Source organism: Sarcophilus harrisii, chromosome 1, assembly GCF_902635505.1.
Source record: "Sarcophilus harrisii chromosome 1, mSarHar1.11, whole genome shotgun sequence".
In the NCBI taxonomy this organism is placed as follows: Eukaryota; Metazoa; Chordata; class Mammalia; order Dasyuromorphia; family Dasyuridae; genus Sarcophilus; species Sarcophilus harrisii.
In genome coordinates this window covers 610,365,894-610,386,230 of record NC_045426.1, presented here as the reverse complement: position 1 = coordinate 610,386,230, position 20,337 = coordinate 610,365,894, and the positions used below count along the sequence as shown (strand labels likewise).

At 36.2% G+C, this 20,337-nt stretch overlaps 2 protein-coding genes across 2 annotated transcripts in view; one reads left to right on the top strand and one right to left on the bottom strand.

Moving 5' to 3' along the window:
• The window catches only part of LOC100915396 (uncharacterized protein C8orf76), a 33,776-nt gene extending 18,418 nt beyond the window's left edge, over window positions 1-15,358 (top strand). Inside the window, exons 3-7 of the mRNA XM_003760366.4 lie at window positions 3,113-3,208; window positions 4,435-4,578; window positions 8,593-9,047; window positions 10,200-10,332; window positions 15,144-15,358. Coding sequence (XP_003760414.1) covers window positions 3,113-3,208; window positions 4,435-4,578; window positions 8,593-9,047; window positions 10,200-10,332; window positions 15,144-15,341 — 1,026 coding nt within the window. The 3' untranslated portion in view covers window positions 15,342-15,358. The remainder of the gene's footprint in view (window positions 1-3,112; window positions 3,209-4,434; window positions 4,579-8,592; window positions 9,048-10,199; window positions 10,333-15,143) is intronic.
• The window catches only part of FAM83A (family with sequence similarity 83 member A), a 40,051-nt gene continuing 33,251 nt past the window's right edge, over window positions 13,538-20,337 (bottom strand). The window contains exon 5 of the mRNA XM_003760365.2: window positions 13,538-16,542. The gene's annotated coding sequence lies outside the window, so the exon portion shown is untranslated. The remainder of the gene's footprint in view (window positions 16,543-20,337) is intronic.

Sequence of the window (20,337 nt, the reverse complement as noted above, 5' to 3'; positions counted from 1 at the left end):
TATGTAACTCTGTGACCTAGGGCAAGTCACTTAACCCCAAATAGTCTCACCAAGAAAAAAAGAAAAAAAATCAAATGAGAGAGATTGAGGAAAAACTAAAAATAAATGAATAAAGCCAATCCAAGAAAAACAAGATTATGAAAACCAAATTAACCAATTTGAAAGGGAATTACAGAGTCTTTAAAAAGAAAATAGTTCTTTGAAAATTAGTATTGGACTAGGAGAAGCCAGTGAAGCTTTAAAAGACCAAGAAATAATGAAACAAAATAGAAAGAATGAAAAAATAGAACAGAATGTAAAACATACGAAAAATTAAAGATCAAGAACAGAAAATATATAAATAATTGGACTATCTGAAAGTTGTGACCAAAAAAAAAAAAAGAACTTTGACACAATAATGCAAGAAGTGATCCAAGAATATTGTCCTGGAGTCATAGAAGATGAGGCGAAAGTAGAAATAGAAAAAAAAAAAAATCCACTGATCACTACCTCAAAGAGATCCTTTGTGGGAAGCATATAGAAACGTTAAATTATTGCTAAATTTCAGAATCCCCAGGTCAAAAAGAAAATTTTGCAAGAAATGAAAAAAAAAAATAATTTGAATATGCTAGAGCTATAATTAGAATTGTATAGCATCTAGAAATCGCAAGAAAAAAACAAAGGTCCTAAAATCATATCTACCAGCAATTGAAAGAACTAGACCTGTGGCTAAAAATATATCCAGCGAAATTATCCATAATAGTGAAGGGGAAAAAATGAACATTCAATGAACTTGCAGATTTTCAGGACTTCAAACCTGAACTTAATAAAAAAATTAATATATGAGTCAATATCAAAGATTAATTTTAAGTTACTTAACATGGACAAATTGTTTTTTATATGGAAATGTCTTCCATATGTTTAAGATTGACATCAGTAATTGAGTACCCTAAAAGAAAAATTGGGGTAAAGCTGATTATGATATGACTCTAAAAAACAAAACTGTCTAGGAAAAGGTAAAAATAGTAATCATGTTATACAAATGAGGTGCAGAGGAAGAATAGACACATTGGCATTAGAGTGGGGAGGAAGGCCCATAGTTCTGAAGATCTACTCACTTTGGGAAATGGATTAAGTAGGCAATACTACATACATACTAAGAAGGATATAGCACCTTCCAAAATCTATAAAGATATAAGGGAGGAGAAAACAAAAGGTTGGGGAAGAAGACAATGGAAGGATCCATAGGTGAGGGGAAGTTAAATAATAGCAAGGCAAATTAAGGAGCAGAATTAAAGAGTTAGGAGGGTTAGGAAGTAAGAAATATACACAAACACTACTTCAAAGATCAGGAGGAGAATTTATTGGAAAAAAAAGCTAGTAATTATCGATCTTAGACAAAGTTAAACTTAAGATTCAATCAAGAGAGAAAACTACATTTTATGTCAACCATACTTATATTGTTTTATATGCATGTTTACATATGAGTAAATGAGTATGTACCTATGTGTTTGATGTGTATATAAATATATATGTGGGTGGATGTGAATATGTATATGTGTGTGTGTGTATTTATGTATTTATAAATATATCTGTGCTTAACTGTAACCTTCAGGGAGATAGGAGGATGAAAAGGAGATAAAGTAAAATATCACACAGCGGAGAACAAAAGAACAACCTTACAAGGAAACAAAGAAAGGATGGACATTTATGAATCTAGTTTCTTCTGTTATTATATATGCTTTCTTGAAATGGAAATTTGATATATATATTTTGAATCCTTTCTAGTGTTCTGCTGGGCACATGACAATGTTCTCTGTTTTTTGTTTTTTTAATTTTCCTTTTCTGGTTTTTTTTTTTTCTTATTTTGTATTTAATGCGATAAATTATTTAGGAAAAAAATATGTTTATAGAAGCCTTAAAATAAAAAACAAAAAATCTTTAAAGTTAGCTTAAAACTTTCTTATGTACAGAATTACTTGATTTCCTACAACTAAAAAACTAACTAAGCTGTATCTTTATTGTAAACAACCAAAAAACAAAAACTCAACCCCCAAAACCACCACCGAAACAAATTGTACATATGAGTGGGAAAGTCCCAAATGGATTTAATTGAAGCATTAAAAAAAAGAACTAAGACTTAACTATAGGATCTAGGAGAGGTGAAAATGAATCAAGGTTGACTTTGGGAATAACCTGGGGTTTAAGTGAATTTTGTATCAGTAGAAACGATTGAAATAAAAATTGTTCTAATTCTTCTCTTTCTTTGTGTCAAGCCCCTGTTGTTTAGTCATTCAGTTGTGTCCAAGTCTTTTTAGGCCGTGGTGTCCACTGGACTTTCTGGGCAAGGACACTAAAGCAGTTTTTCATTTCCTCCTTCTGTGGCTCAAGGTACAGGTTAAGTGACTTGCTTAGGTTCACCCAGCTAGTAAGTGTCTGAGACTGGATTTGAATTCAGATCTCCCTGACTCCAGGCTGTTTTTTGTATACAATATTGCTACCTTGCAGCCTCTGTAGGCAGCTGTTTTTTAGTTGGTATCAGAGAACCATGTTGTAGTGGATAGAAAGCTAATCTTGGAGTTCAAGTTCAACTTGGATCTGGTTTCAGGTCCCACCTCTGACACACATGGAACATATGATGTTGGACAAACTGCTTGATTTCTCACTCTCTCTCCAGAGGGGCTTAAAGTAGGGCTCAAAGACTTAGTATCAATGTTGATCTGCACTAATAGAAAGTTTCTCAGTGGAAGTTCCCTATGACAGTTTCAATTTCAGTATAAAAAAAATATTAAATTCCTTCTTGTATTGTTTTCTTCTGCCTCCTTCCCTCAAATACTCTGCATACCCTGCTCTTTCCCTCTTTTGTCCACTAGAAAGCCATTGGCACTTTGCTGAAAATGCTATAAGCCTAAAAAGACTTGATACTTGGTGAGCATGGTCTGAGTTGCTTTAGCTTAGTGGCTACTGATATATTTGTATGTTTGTCTTTGACTTCAAATAAAAGCATTGTAGTAAAGTTATTACTTTAGTGTTTTCTTGTAAATCTTATAAAACTAAAAAATAGTTTTTCAGAATAAGTTATTGGTACAATTGATGGTTTCACTCTATAATGTGAAATTTTTATGTTTTCTAGTGGTTTTATGAAGAAACAGAAAGACAGGATGAAGCTGAAATACTCACCATCAAGAAATTTAGAGGAGACTTGGCATACCGGCAACAAGAATTTCAGGTATATATATCCTTGCAGGTAAAAATCACATTACTTTATAGGGAACAACACTTTCAGGAAATGTAACAGGACTTATATGTTTTAAAATGTATGAGATTGGTTGGGATGTGCAGAAGCAAATTTCACCTTTTTAAAGTGTTTTTGTCTTTTGGTGTCTGTTCTCAGAATCTGGAAATACTTTCTGTTTCTAGTTGATCTTGTTTTCCTGCCACCAATTCCATATATAATTGATTCTTCTTGTTTCATGACTCTGTCTCCTCCAGCATTTTTATTTCGTATTGACAGAATTTTATTGTATCAATTTCTAAACTGTGCCACACAAAGCAGGCCAAGAGACAAGTTTTTAGAGATCAAGTAGTGGTTTAATCAATCACTTTCAGAGTAAGGAATACAGTTTGCAAACCAGAAGTTTTCTGTGGAAGGAGGCCTTAACCGATGCTGTAGAGGCAGAGATTTTATATACAAATCATAAATGGGAAAGGAGGAAGGTGGTGGATTACAATGCAGTCATTTTCAGGAACTGAGTGGTTTCCTATGACAAGCTCACAAGTGCAAGAAAATATGACTGTTCTTGAGGCCTTTGGAACAGTTCTTAAGTGATTGTTTCAAATCCTGAGGTCTTAGTTGGTGGGGCACAAGATCTGAGTTCTGTGACAAAAATGGGTTCTGCAGTTTTCGATTCATTTCATTTATCATACTCATAAGAGTGTTGTCAAGAATTGATCATTTCAAGTTGCATTACGAATCTTTCCCAAGTCGGAATCTGCTGGGAAAATGGTAACTTTGGAAAAATATCTATAAATTATTAATATATTCATTATTCATATCAATTAATATGAAAATCATAATTTCTTTCCCACTAAGAAATGCAAGCGTGCCTTCAGCACAGATGGATATGTCATATAGGGTAAAAGTATAAAGCACAGTCAAAAGATATAGGAACCACTTTTTCTCCATGTACAAAACAGGGTAGTTTTTTTTTTTTTCCAACTCCTTCAATAATCATTAGAAAAATAGTCCCTGTGTGTTTTACACTTTGAACTCTGGTATCTTTCAAATTGGGGTGGGGGAAAAAAGAATGTCACATGAAAATGAACCTTTCTACTTTGCTTCTTACACCCTCACCCCAGCCAAAAACCCCAACAACATACAAACCAATCAACCTTTTCTAAGTTCTTTTCTATTACCTTTTTTTAAAAAAAGTTTTTAAACAAATACTTACATAGAAAGCACTTCAGGAATACTCCAGTTGCTTTGAACTCTTGTCACCTACCAACTTTGCCATGAGAAGAGATGTCCAAGAAGGGCAGGCTCGATGTTTAACTTACCTGGGAAGGCATATGGAAGCATTGGAAATTGCTGAAAAATTGGTGAGTATTTTATGTGGTCATTTTCATTTCCTAAATTCTGTTCTCCAGAATTGATGAGTTTTTTTTTTTTTAAATGCCTCTTACTAATGAAATGTGTGAGCTTTTGACTGAAGAACTTTGTTGAAGTTTGAACCCAAAAATCATTTCCATTTAACTTTTTCTGCATAATGTTGAAAATCCCCACTTCTCTGAAAAAAAAAAAAAAAAACCTTACCTTTGCAGAGCTACTTCCCTGGTTAGAGACATACCCACCCACTAAACCCAGTTTACTAGTCCTTTTCCTTATATTGCTAAGTAAAATTGTGAATGGGACAACAAAAGCAACTCTTAACTTATATCTAATGTTAATATTTAGTAAAAGTTTGTTAAATTTACTATTATTTATACAATTTTGGTTTTGTTTTTAAGATTTTATGAATTATTTAATACTTTTGCTGCATAATTGACAGTCTAGTAATTGAGTTTTAAAAGATAGAAAAATACTTAGTATTTTATAGGTGTCTTTTTTTTCTCCAGCAGCAGTTTATAAGAAAACACTGCAGTAATTTTTGGACTAGGTATCATGGTTGTGACAGACAGCTTTAACAGGTCTGAGGTTAGCATGATGTTTGCTTGCATATTTAATTATCCTTTTTCTTCACTAAGAGATTTTAACCTTTCCCCGGTAATGGTTTTGTGTTTTGTTTATTGTGTATAGATCCTTAGCCTCTAGAGGCAGAGGAAATTTTGATAGTACTTTAGATCAAATTAATTCAAAAACCTGGAAAACATCTGTGTCTTGAACTTTTGAATCTGTATTAATTATGGGCTAGTTTTTAAGTTGTAATCTAGTCTCCTCTGTCCACTAAATAATGGTCCTGTAAATTTCATCAGCCCATAGCTAAGCAGATTTTGGTCTTTGGTCTTTTCCTTTTGGTCCTTATCCTCATTCTTCAAGGTTCTTAACAAATTTCCCTTACTATTCTTCACTTAAAACTTGCCCATTTCAGTTCCCTCCTGCCCCCCCCCCCCCCCCCCCCCCCCCCCCTGCTTAGACTGCTCATGACCAGTGCTTGTAGCAGTCCTGGAATTTGAAAAGGGAAACAGGAGCAAGGGACAGGCCAGGATCTTCAAATAGGAAAGGTTTCTAAGTGTTGGTCTCACCTGTTATTTTGCAGATTAGGAGGAAAATTCAAAGAGAGGTCTTCTAATTCCAAATCTGAGGCTCTTTCCATTGGATTACAGGCCAGTATCAGATTAATCTGTATGGGATGGCAGACACCCTGTAGGTAGAAGACAACCCAGAATCTGATACCCATGTCAGAATTATCAGAGCCTTGAGGGTCACTTCTCTCCAATCTCTACGCTACGTGACAATTGGTGGATTGGAAGGAGTATAAGACAGGACAGTAGATGGCTGTCTTTTGTCCCATTTCTCTTCAAATCTTACTTCTCTTTCCCAATCATGTCCTTTTCTGGTACTTCCTCTTTTTGCTTTTATCCCAGCATTCTTTCCTGCTCTGGCACATGCTGACTTTTCCTGTTTGCTGTTTCTTGTTCATCTCTTTATGATTTTTTTGCATCAGTTACAAGTCATTCCTTAAATTCTTGGTCTTTTTAACCTTCTATAGGAGCAATTCAGTACCTTGATTGGATTAATAAAGGCCATCAGGTTGTAAAATTTTGACACTCTTACCTCCTATTTCTTTTCCTTTTCCAAAACTTCCGATTGTTGATTTCTAGATAAAATTTATAATAAACTTAAGTTTCTATTATTCAACATATAGATGTTTTTATTCATAGCTTAAGACCAGTGGTTTTCGAAAATTTTCAGTTAGTGAGATGGGATAAGTAAGCTACTGTCAGGGAATATTATACTTTCATTACACACAGAGATATTTTTCCAAGAATGTGTCCAGTCATTTATAAGATTTCTAAGAGAGCCATTAAGTATCCATCATCATTCTAGTAGATATTTAACCTTTCAGAGAGCAATTTATGTGAAACATGTCAGAATAAGTCAGTTTATGCACATTTAAAGGTTATGATATAGTGCATATGGAAGTGCATTGAAAGAGAGAAAGCATCAGACATTTGCTGCTTCTTCATTAACCATGGGTATAGCTCCAAGCTCTGTCCTGGGCCTTAATCTTTTCTTGCTTATGCTGTGTCTGTTGTTCTCATTGCTCATGGGTTCAACTAATAAAGCTATAAAATGAATCCCAGATCTTTATAGGATGTCTCGAAGGCCTAATACATCCAAAGTTAACTTAATTTCTCCCTCAAACCTTCTCCCTTTCCTTACATCCCTCTTCCTGTTGAAGGCACCACTATCCCTCAGTCATCTAGGCTCACTACCTTATTGTCATTTTAGGTTGTCAAATAGTTATTTCTACCTTCCCAACAGTTTTTTAATAGATCTCCTTTTCTCCACTCATCCATCCTCCATCCTCTTAGAAGCCTTCATCACGTCTCATCTCTCCTATTGCAGTAGCCTCAAGATCCACCAGCACTCCAATCCTACTTCCACTCACCTGCTAAAGGGCAGGTATGACCTTGTCATCTGCAGTATCTCCCTTTTACCTGCATATCAAAATAAACTTCTCGGACATTTAAAACCATTCAGTCTGGTCCTTTTCTATCTGTCTAGTCCTTAAATTTTGTTTCCCTCTCTGCAAGCTGCAGTCTATACTGTCTAAACTGACCTCTTTGCTATTTCTGACATTCAACATTTCATCTCCCACCTCCATGCCTTTGTACTAGCTATCTGCCATCCCTTAAATGCTCTCCCTCAGTACTTCTGAATCATAGATTTCCTGGCATCCTTTAATACAGAGTTTAGCAGGAGCCCTTTCTCTTTCCCTGTACTCTTGTGCCTTCTGAGATTATCTTCTGTCAAATTTGTGTGTATCTCATATATACATAATTATTTATGTCTTGTCTTTCATTCTGAATTCAAGCTCCTTGAGGTTAAGAACCACATGTTTGCCTTTCTTTGTATCCATATCACTGAGCTCAGCTCCGGGGACATAGTGTTGTGACTCATTTGATTAGTGGCAGGGTATTAGGGTAACAGTGATTTCCTTTATTTGTACATATACTGTGTGTGAGGGTGACATAATTTGAATTACAGAATATGGGATGCTCTGGCATAGTTAGTTTAAAATATATAATTTAGATCCTTTCAGTCTTTTTCTTACGTAGTTTTCCTGGACTACAGCCTTGCTTTTCTAGTGCTGGGACCTTTAAAACCACCTCCATTTCTAACATCTAAGATCAGTGTAAAGGTAACTACAGTTAGATATCTACGTGTTCATACTTTTTCTGTATCTGAGAGGGTTTTATATATAGCCCCTTTTCCCCATAACTAGAAATGAGACTTGCTATGGGATAAAATAATGGCTCCAAGTTAGAAATATTCTGTCAGCTAACTTAGAAGTTTGTATTTTGGGGGAGACTAGTCAGCCCTATCTCTGGCCAAGAGTAATTGACCTCAATAACAGTTACTAAAGAAGGCATTTGGATTCAATTAGCATGCATTGGGAAGCACAGAGAGCTTCAGGGCTATCCTGCTTAAGAAGTATTAAGCCAAATAGAATTTGAACTAGAATATCCTCAAATTCCCAAGGAATTAGCTGTATTTTAATACAGCCATGCAAAATAACCAAAGTGGCCCAAGGCCTGAAACTAGACCAGTTCTGCAAGAAATCAGACTTTGATCAATAAGAATTATAGCAGAAATTGAAAATATAAGCCATAATTGTAATCAGATCCTAGCACTAAATGTCTCCTACTACCATTGCTGGTTATTGCATGGCTTCTCCTGACATTAGGGCATGTTGGGAAGCAGCTAATATTCTGTTGACTAGCATAAATGTGTCTAAGCTTGTAGATTCCAAAAATGTTAAAACATGTAAAAGTTTGACACATATTGTTCATTTTAATGGATTGATATCACATGAAAAAAATTGCCTCAATTTATCTAAATTTCAAGCCTATTCTGCAATTTAATATTTTTAATCTTTTGGTTTTCAGGAGAATGGAGCCAGTAACAGTGACCATTTAACGACTGTACTCTACCTCCAGCTCACTATTTATTCAAATATGAAGAACCTAGAGGAAACAATACTGTGCCTACAAAAACTAATTTCTTTGCATCATTTTAATCCATGGAACTGGGTCAAGCTTGCAGAGGCTTACTTGAGTTTTGGACTAACTCTCTCAGCCTCATTTACATCATCTCAGAAAGACAGCAGTTTTACCCCAAGTGACCAAGAATTCAGAACCCCTTTCCCATCACCAAAAAAAGATCCTTCTCTATTTTTATTCAAAATCTTGAATGGAGACTCTGAGTTTTCTCTGGGAACAAGTGAAAACTCTATCAGGGATGTGCAGCCTGAGGCACCTTTCCATCTGGCATGTCAGTCCTGGGTACCCTCAGTATGGGCATGGACTCAAATGAAGGCTTGTGCCTCATTTGTCAGAGCCAGGTAAGCTAAGGATGAAATGAAAAAATTCAGGATAATAATATTAGAGATGGGCTTTTCTGTTCTGCACTATAAATGTGTAACCTGTCAATCAGCACAAGGTGATTTTCAGGTTTTTGCTTTATCTTTAATTAATACATAGCTTTAAAAGGACATTCAGTTTATAATTTTGGGAGAAAAGGGGACACAATAAAATGTCCTTCATATTATACAGCTCACACTACTAGTATTATTTTGATCCATAAGAATGAAAGACTGCTGCCTAGAAAATACAGCTCTGAGATAAATCTGAAAATTGGGAAAAGAAAATTGAATTTCATATTTATCCCATTATATAGCTGAGAGTGGCTTTGAAAAAAATCAGATGAAATATTGTTTTTGTGAAGAAGCAATTCTTTTTAGTGTATACTCTTAAGAAAATTAAATGCTCAACTCTATTCGTATCCACAATAATGGGTCTAGATCACTCTTAACTCATCTTACAGAGGGGTTAGGGGATTCACCCCATTGAAATTCAATCCTCTAGTCTCCTTAAAACATATAAAATTAAGAAAAATTAAAAAGAAAATTAGATACTTGCACATTTATGAGCAAAGAAACAAATTAAGTGTATGTTATTATCTAAGGACATACTTTTTTTAAAGCCTAAAAGAATTCAGAAATATTTAAAACAACAACAAAAAGACACAATTTCAGGAACTTTATGGGGAATATTTATATCTGCTTAGCAAATTCTACATTACCTCCATAGGGGCCAAGCCTAAAACATTCAGAGTTTCTTAGATGACATGGTTGTATTTTCTCCAATCCTGCTTTCTATATTAGACAATAAAGACACTACTTAAATTCATAGGTATTAATCCATGTTATTTTCAACTATCAGTGAGCTAATTTAAAGGTGTTTGCCCTCTTAAATAGTATTACTGATAAATGATAATTATCCAATTTAGAGGCAGTGAGTTTAAAAGATCAACCAGCAAAATAATAGAGAAAAAGCAGTACAAGGAAGTCATTCAAAGCTAACCTACCTATCTGACCTCATGATGATTCCTAAGTAATATTCAACAACAGGATTACTTCCTAAGTGAATATAGATGAGTGCTTTGTGAAGCTTCACTTAGATAACTAATAACCTGTTGGCTCATTATGGTTTAGGCTTTTGCTTCAGCTCACTCAGTCTCAGCAAACATCTTTTGCGTTAGAGAAGAACTTCAAAGCTCAGGAGGAAATTGAAGATAGACTAAAAGGATTCGACTTTGAAGAAGAAACTTTATTACTGATTTCTGAGGTGAGTGTCCACCTGATGCGGTGGAAGTTGCTCAGCAACCTGTTCTGAAAGATTATCTCCTTGGGACAGTCTTTGTAAGTGTCTCACAATCATTTCAGCTCCAGAGAGGAGTCTTCTGTTGTCTGTTTTCTTGTACTGCTCTGATTCAAACTTCAGAAAAAGTCTGGGGAAGTAGTATCAGAGATCATTGACTGAAATACACTTTGAGGATTCTTAAATTGCTGAGAAGAGCCTTGGAGATCATGTGGTCTGACCTTGCTCTCACTCAGGATTGTGCTTTGTCCTCGGACAAAGGGCTGTAAGGGTTGACTCTTTGTACTCAAGAAGTCAGATGTTACCTTCTTGGACAGCTCTCCTTGTTAGAAACATCTTCCTTAGAGTGAAGGGAAATCTGCCTTCTGACACTGCTGCTCTTCCTTTCTAACAGTGTGTTATGTCGAGTACTCCTTTGCCATGAACAGTTTCTAGCGACAGTCTTTAGTACATTCCTCATATCTAAGTGCTTAGCTTCTCTTTTTCTTAATGATACAAGTTATCCACCCTTCTCACTTGCACTGGAATAAGAAGTTGTCTTCCAAGAGCTTGAATCTCCCTCCCATTTCCATACATAAGAAGAATTCTGTGTATACTTGTTTTAGCTCCCTAGAACGAAGTCCCCTGGATCAAGTGAAAGAAACCTTTAGTCAATTCCTAAGTATTCTCTTTTCCAGACCAAAGAGTCATCTTCCTTTGATCAATCAGTGAGTCAGCATTTTTTAAGTGCTTGCTCTGCGCTGGGGACTGTACTAAGTTCGGGGCATAGTCCCTCCTACCAAGGGCTCACAGACTAATGGGAGAGACAGTGCTAAAAATTGTTGTGTATAAATAAGATCTAGACAGGATGAGTAGGAAATCATCTACAGGGGAAGGCACTGATCTTAAAAGGGACCAAAAAACACCCAATGAAAGATGGGAGAGTTAAAGAGGGAGAGGATTTTGGGCATGGAGGAAAGCTGATGAAAATGTGTGGAATTTCAAGGTAGTATCTGCTTAGGGGAACAGTCAGTGTCACTGAGTTACAAAGGATGCAGGGATGAAAGACTGGAAAGCCGGGTAAGGAGTCAGATTAGGAAGGATTTGATGTTTAATCCTGGAGGTGAAAAGGACTGCCTAAACAGTGAGATGACAGGATCAGACCTGAGCTTTAGGGAGATTAATTTGACAGCCAAGTGTAAAATGGACTACAATGGGGAGAGACTTGAAGCAGAGAAATCTTGAAGCCGTCTTGCCCAACTTGAAGCAGTCCAGGCCTGAGATGAAGAAGACACATACGAGGGTAGTGTCTGTAGCAGAGGAGAAGGTAAGGAGTTTACAGAAGATGTTACAACAAAACTTAAGAGATCTAACTACAGAATATGATGGTAGTGAGAAGAGAATGAAGATTTGAGGATGACGCTTAGGTAATGTGGAAGAATGCCATTAATAGGGAAGTTTGGAAGAGAGCAGAGATTGGGGAAAATATGAGTTTAATACTAGACATGTTGAGTTCAAATTGTCTGGGACACATCTGTCCAAATGAATATGTGAGTATGAAGATTAGAGCTAGATAATTTGATTTGAAAATTATCAGCATAAAGATATCCAGTTTAATATACAGTATTATCCTTTCCACCTTTCTTCATCTGTATACAACGGTACCTTGAGAAACTTTGTCTTGACCTTGAATCCAGTTAATCGTCTGCAGCATTTCCCTCATCAATCTCATAATGCTATGGAGAGAGGAAATGAGGGTAATTTGGTATGACATGTTCTGATAGAATCGATTTTTCAATTGGGTTCCTGGGACTCCCTCTTCTCTGATTTTTCACTTCTAAAGTAAAGATTCTGCATCTCTCCAAAGATAATGTTTTAAGGAGTAAAATAGCCTTCCAGTAGCTTTTTTTCCCCCTTCTATTTGATTTTCCATTAACAAGGATAGTTGAGCCTTGATTACAAATGATAGAGGCAGTGTGATATAAGGGATATAGTGCTAGGCTTGACTTCAGTTCAAATCCAGCCTTCAAAATTCTAACTAGTTCTGTGATTTGGGGCACTTAATCTCTTGGAACTCCAGTTTACTCCTCTCCAAAATGGGGTAATCACTGCATTACTTACTTCATATAATTATTGTATATGGAGTATCTTCCAAATTTTAGAGAGCTATGTACCAGACATTTATTTTATTATTGGCATTTTTATCATGGAAATAAGAAGACCTAACTTATCTTCCTTCCATGTAGTCTCAAAGGATACCTGTTCCCAAAGTTCAGCCTTCTGTTCCTTTTACATATTATTTCAGAAAGTTCAAGTTTTAGCATCTTCAAATAACCTTCTCTGGTTTTGTCTTCTTGCCTCCAGATATTTGTTGGACATTCTCTTTTGGATGTCTCACCATCACTGGAAATGTAAGATTTTTTTAAAACTGATATCCTCAGGATGAACTCTTAAATCATTTTTGTATCCTTGACAGTGCTTTTCACATAGTAGATGATCAATAAGTATTAAATGAATGAAAGATAATTTGGATCTTTCTTGTGACTTCTTTCTTTCTGTTGGTTATGTATTTCTTGCCACCCAAACTGAGCATTACAGAGTCCTCTATTATTCCTCCTTATTGTCTGATCATCTCAGTCCAGTCAGTCATTATAAGCTTTCCTTCTTATGAAGGATTATTTTGAATTCTTTTCAATGTCTGTCATCCACGCACTTTTTTTTCCCATTTCCATGGGTGTTCTTCCCTAATCTGGATCCTCATATTTCTTACCTAGATTATTATAATGTCCTATATTTTAAATACATATAGTTTTATGCATATACACACATATCTGCATATGTATGTCCCCTTACACATATGTGTGTATATCCTATACATATTGATATAATATGCATCTCTCTGCATTCAGTCTCTGATTTAGTCCATTTAGAAAACTTCCAAATGAATCATTTTAAAATAATTTCCTTCTTAAAAACTTGTATTGGCATCTCCACCTATAGAAACAGCTTCACCGTCTTTGCATGGCATTCAAGGCCCACCAGATCCATTCTTACCTGATTTCCTGTAATTTTCCTCATACATATTACCCAAATCAGACTACTCCACGTTTCCCAGATTTGCCTTATGCCATCTTCTTTATTATCTTTGTCTGATGTCAGTCCCTGTGCTCAACTGTAAGGCTTCCTGCTTCCCCTCTACTGTCTGAAGCCAACCTAGCCTTCATAGTTCATTCATTTCAACCTCCATATTCTCCATGAAGCTTCCTGATAATTTTTTTCTCTCTGTGATCTCTGGCACTAATTGTCCAAACCACTTATGGTGTTTAATATATGCTAACTGTGTGTATGTGTGTATGATGTATGTAGATTCAGAACATCTTGAAGCCAGAAGGAAAGCTGATAGGATCATCACATCCAGCTACATGCTCCATATATGAATCTCCTTCCTTTAAGTCATCAGAGACTGTTTATGTCTCCTGGGAGTGGGTGAGGAGGAGAGAAGGGAAAGCTTGGGATGTGTGCAGTTGTTGGAACTGTAACAAGTCATGAGAATCTTTAGAGATTTGTAGAGGTTGGCCCATGTTTGGGGTTGTAGCAGTGGATGGGATGGGTTTAAGGAATGAACTGGAAGGTGCAAGGTCAGTCTTAATGTTTTCTAAACTAGATTCTAAGCCTCTTGAAGGCAGGAAACCATGTTGTAGTTCTTTAAAGATCTCTTAGAGAGTGGGGTTTCATCTCCCAATTTTTTTAGAAAGGGGGAAATTACCTAAACCTAGATGACACCCAGTAAAACAATTTGCTTTTGCTTTAAATAACAATTTAAAGCCATTTAAAGAATTTCTCTTAATGAGTGGCTTATGCAACTATTATTTTAGAATTTTCATTCAATTTGCAACTATTTATTGTATATGTTAAGGTAATTTTTTTACTTGCTGTTGCTTAGTTTGGTTGATTCCATAGGTTATGAAATAATTTAAAATTTTTCTTTGTACATTGTAGCACATTTAATCATATACATTGGTCAACAGTTATGACTTGGTGGTTGCTTTAAGGCTTATTTTTTGTTTTTCCTACCAACTACCTTGGCAAAGGCCCTACAGAGAAGATGGTCCAAAATCCAAAATAGAGTTTTGAAGACCAAATAGCATTTGCATGAATCTACTTTTCTCCAGTAGGGAGCAGTAGAGTGTCCTCATTATGTTCTGCATAGCTGTTGTTCAGTTTCCCTTTCCCCCCAATTATATACATTATCCCCTTGTGCCTCTCCTTTCTCACTTGTACTGGTCTCAGCAGTTACTTAGAGAGGGGTTTCTATCTCCCTAGAACTTGCATGTTTTAACCTCAAAACAGAACAATGTTTAGAATAAAATTTTAATCCCAAAAGACAGTAAGATTCTTCCCAACAATGCCTTCCCTGTGATTTGAATAGTTGTGAAGGACCTTGAGTTGTGTTACTACCAGTAGAATAGGCTAGATACAAAAAAAAAAAAAAAAAGGTTTGTTTAGCCCATTATTCTGGGAAAACTGAATCCCCTTATTGATCTGGTCCATTTTAATGGCATTTTCTGAGGGAGAGGTTAGAATGAGATGTAAACAAGAACAATGTGGGAACAAGAAGGGACCTTTCTATCAGCACACAAGAATGAGCATTTCTTCTCCAGGTAGGAAATGTTCCCACTTCTGCTCTCTTTTGGAAGTATTTAAAATCAGTAGTTCACATTCTCTTCTCTATCTGCTGCCTGTTTTATGGGGGTGCATGTGTGGTTTTGTTTTGTTTTTTGTTTTTTTTTCTTCTGCAGGTTATGAGAGAAGATCTCATTCCAGAAAAAATAAAAGATGAAGTTCATGCAGAGGTGAAATGTGTGGGCTCTGAAGCCTTGACTGCCCTGGTAATCGCATCTTCTAAAGAATTTGAAGACAAATGGTTCAGAAAGATCAAAGACCATTTATGTCCTTTTGAAAATCTGTTTCACACAGAGATACACATCTCGCCTTAGCAGCCCATTAAAACAAAACACACCAAAAAAATCTTGTTCTGGATTATCTTTTTTTTTTTCTTCATCTGGAACCATGGCACAAAATGAAACATAGCTAATTAATTTGGTTTTTTAATCTTTTTTTGTAAAATAGCTATCCCCACTTCCCACTGACCAAGATTATTTCCATTGTATTTCATGTCCTTTTTTTGTTGTTGTTTTAAAACTTTCAGTGTATTTATTCCTATTAAGTATCAAATTTTAAGCCCTTTCTTGAAAACCTTGAAAAAATTCACGTTATTCAGAATCAGTGACTTAACTGACCATGACAAGTACTGCCTGAGTCTGGAAGGCTCATGAGAAGACATTATTTAATTTCTTCTACCACAAATGTCCCTCCTTGTTTTTGTGAACCATCTTTAATTTCATTACTGTATTCAAAAAAGACCTCTGGATAGCATGCTCTTTCACAACTATTCTTGCACCCTTGCCAGCAGTTTGGCGGTCTCTTTGCTTACGATCCTAGAGTTCAGCAAACCAGGAAACATAGAGTGGGAGAAACTGAAACACAACATTGAAAACCTTTGTGAAGAGATTATCATCTTTATGGTCTTTTCAGCCACACAAGACCAGAGTACTTCTTTATGGTAGAATTGTATTAGAGAAAAAAAGCCTTATAAATCATGAGAAGCAGACAAAATACCTTTCTGCATTGCTTCTATTTCTAGGCAGTTGAAGATAAAACAGGGCAGTTCTAAGGGAAATCCCAGTTTGTCTTCATCCTTCCCTTCTTTCTTTGGATACTTCTGCTCTACTTCAGGCACCTATTCCTCTCTTGCCCATGAAAACAGGGAAGGTATAGTTAGCATCTATACTTATTTACTGACCACATCTTAGCAAGAATAAGATTTTGGATTTTTCTTTTTTTTTTGTAAACATTTTAAGCCTCATCTCCAGTAATTGATTTGTCCTATTAAATTTCAGTCTAGTTAATAAGCGATATTTGCAGAGCAAAGGGAGGATTTTCTGAAATCCCTGTAGGACTATCCTTAAGGTTGGTTTTGAAAATAAAGCTGATTTGAACCTGTTAGGGCAGGAGGTCCTGACTTCTGTGATATGAGAACTTTTAACTGTTTTGATGTAATTGTTTTCTTTTGCAACTGTGTATTTTATGCACTTAGAAACATTTCTGTGAAGGAGTATATCCATAGGCTTCATCAGGCTGTCAGAAGGGTTCATGAAATTTAAAAAAAAAAGGTTAAGTAGTCATTTTTTGGAATGAATTAGTATCACTTATTTGTCCCTAGAGGAGGAGTACGTAGGGCTAGTATGAAGGGAAAGAAAAAGAATTGGAGGAGGCAGCTACTAAAATTTTATTCCTGGGAAATTCTGGGGAATTTCTGGGGAAATATAACTAAAGCCCACCCTGCTCTCCCACAGATTTAGTAAGGCTTCCCTTCCTCTACATCCTCTACCCCTTTTCTCAACTGTACCCAACATCTGGAGCCTGAGGCCAAGAAACTTCTATTTGTACTAAATGTACTAAAGTACATTTGATGTTATTTTGTTTTTAATAATATTTTTCATACCCCTAATTTGAAAGACTGAACCACATTCCAATGCCTTTTTTAAACTTCAGATAATGAAATTTCTAAAAAATAGTTATCACTTTACTTTCTTAATCCATAACTGGTAGACTCTTAAGGGGGGGTCAAGATTTTCATATGTATCCTTTTGTCCGTCCTACTACTTGACATTATCATTGGATAACTGGCCAAATAAATGTACATGACCTTATGTACCTTGTGATAGCTGCATCCAGAGGTCAGGGAGAAAGATAATAGAAAATGGTAGATGTTGTACTGCTACTTAAGGTGAAAAAATGTAAAAAGAAAGCACATGAAAAAAGAATTATGTCATATGGACTAGGGGAAATTGGTAGAACTTGAATTTTTAAGTATCATTCCTTTGAAGTGATAAGGAAATCTCAGAGATTGCTTGAATGTTGGGGGAAGAGAAACAAATTAAGTGGGTTCCCAACCAGATGTTGCCAAGGCTGTGAGTTCTTCAGAGAAATTCTGCTTTCAGATTCACTCAACTTAATAAAAATGATAAACAGATTCGGACTGAACTCCAACTCTTGAGGCCCACTGCTAAAGTAAAGGCCACTATCCACAGAACTGTCAGTCCCCTAATCAGAACTCTGGATGTGTTCTGAATTCATCTGACTATACCATCATTCATGTCAAATCTCCATCTTTTCAGTATAATATGAGAAATTGTCAGATCTATCTTGCTGGACTCTATGCAGGTATATTGTCTGATATTTTCTTTATACCAGTATAGTAATCCTGACAAATCATATAAGCTTAATTTAGCATACATAGTGAACCTATACTAATACCTAATGACTATCACTACCTTCCTTCATTAAATATATTCTCAATCTACCCTTCAAACCATCTATTCCATAATTATAGAGGGATGAATTCCTAATGAAAGTGATATTTAAATTTAACCTTGGACATATCAGTGGGATTTCACCTGGCAGCCATAATCTGAGAGTGGAGCTATTCCATTTGAGAGAATGATGTGAAGCAGACTAATATGGGAGTGTCAGGTAATTTTGTTTGACTAGAAAGAGTGATGACTAGAAATGTAAGACTAAAAAGGTGAATGGAGTCTTCCTCATGGAGGGCCTTGAATGATGTCCAACTAAAGAGTTTGGACTTATATAATCAGACAAAAAGTTTAGAATCAAGTGAATGAGCATTTATTAAGCATCTAAGTGTCAGTCATTGTACTGTGTTGGGGATTCAAGGAGAGGCAAAAATAGACCCTTGCCCCTGAAAGATTTCACAGCTAGAGGAGACAGCTCTGTACAGTCTTGTTATATGTAAGATAAATTGGAGAAAACCTCAGGGGGGAGGCACTGATATTAAGGAGGTATGAGAAAAGCTTGAGTAAGGTAGGATTTTAAGCCAGAGGTTAGGAAGGAAAACCTACTAGGCATGGAGGACAGCCAGGAAAATCAGGGTCAGGAGATGGAGTAATGAGCTGAGAGTTGTTGGAATAATGCATAAGAAGACTGGGAAGGTAAGCAAAGGGTTAGCTTATGAAGAACTTAAAACAGGTGACTTTATGTTTGAACTTCAAGCTAATAGGGAGCCATGGAGATTACTTGGGTAGAGAGCTGACGACCTGTGCCTTAGATCATTTAGGAAGAGATGAGAGGGACATTAATTAGCAGCCTGTTGTGTTGCTCAATTCCAGGTATAGGATAATGAGAGTATGTACCAATGTGGTATAGCATGTACAGGAGATATTCTCAAGGTAGACTAAGGACTGGTCAACTATTGAAGTAAGACAATGATCCCTAGTTTGGGACCTTGCATGACTAGCAGAATAGGATTGGTGGTGCCTTCAACAGTATTAGGGAAGTTTGGAAGAAATTGGGAGGAAAGATAAGGAGTTCAGCTTTGGACATGTTGAGCTTAGAATAACTATGAGACATCCATCTTGAAATGTCCTGTGGGCAGCTGGAGTTGAGACCTAAAGGTCAGGACCAGAGAAATAGATCTGAGAATTATCTGCATAGAGACCATATCCTTGGGAGATGACAATCCTTGGCAAGTGAAAATAATAATATAGAGGGAGAAGAGAAAAGGTGCAGAGCATTGGGGGACCCCCATGCTTTGTGGGCATAACCTAGATGAAGGTGCAGTATAAGAGATTGATAGGAAACAGTCACACTACAAGGAGGAAAACTAGGAAAGAACAGTGTCACAGTGTCATGAAAGAGAAGGGTTACACTAGGATAATTGCAGTAGTAATGGCAAGAAGGGAGTTGATAGAAGAGTTAGAACTGATGTGACTTGGTAATTTATTGGACATTCCGAGATAGGGAAGAAAGATCATGGGATTGTAGATTTAGAGTTGGAAGGGACAGAGAGGTCATCTTATCTAACTTTCTCCCTCATATTTCAAATGAGAAAACTTCAGCCAAGAGTAGTAGGTGATTTTTCTTGAGGTCACACAGGTAATAAGTAGCTAAGCCAAGATTTAAACTAGGTTTTTTTTTTTTTTAATTTAGTAATCTTTGTGCTGCATCAGGTAAGAGTCAAGGATGATAATGAAGTTTGAGGCACGGGAAGAACAGCAGTTTGGGGGGAAAAGATAGACCTATTCACTTGAAGGCATTCTTGTAAGAGCTTGAACAGTCTTAAGTGAGCTTGAATTTGCAACTCATTTATAGTCCTGAGTACTTCGATAATGATGGGCTTACTTGCCAATAGACTCAAGAAACTGTTTGCCTTTAATTCTCAGTCATTCTTCTTTGGAACAGTCTAGAACAGTTCAGAACTTGTTATGGTGGTCAGGGACCATTTCTTCAGGATCCAGCCATATTTCTGGCCCTTCAATCAATCAAAAAAAAATCACCTACTGTGAGCAAGATGCTTCTTTCCCTTTTGGATTCCACCTATGATCTGAGGAATGATGGAATCTTCAGAATCACCAATTGAAGACATATAAGCTTGGGTCTTGTGGAGGAAAAGGGAATGCTACTATCTATGAACAACCAGATTTTTTTTTCTCTTCTGTAGATAATAGTGCTGAATATGATATATACTGTTGAGTGGGCTTGAGAGGATGGTAGAGGATTTCAGGCTGTGCACTAACTTTATCTATATTGCCTTTGAACTCAATATGCTAAATCAGTCTTATTTCTTCAGCCAGTAACTTGAAATCATTTATAAGGAAATAGGCTCAGACTCTTATTTGAACATCTAAGGCTAAATATGTCAATACTTTCTTTCAGGGCTCCTTCAGAGCACCTGAATAAAACTGAGTTGAACTTTTACACAGGGAAATTCTGTTCTGAGGAGAATCACCATAAGACCAAAAGGGATATTATTAACTCATGTAGCCCCTCTCCTGTTTCTAAGAAGGGTGTGGTAAACTGTTAGAAGCTCAAGAGAATTGGTTATCTTTTTAAAGACTTCCAAAAAGTAAGATT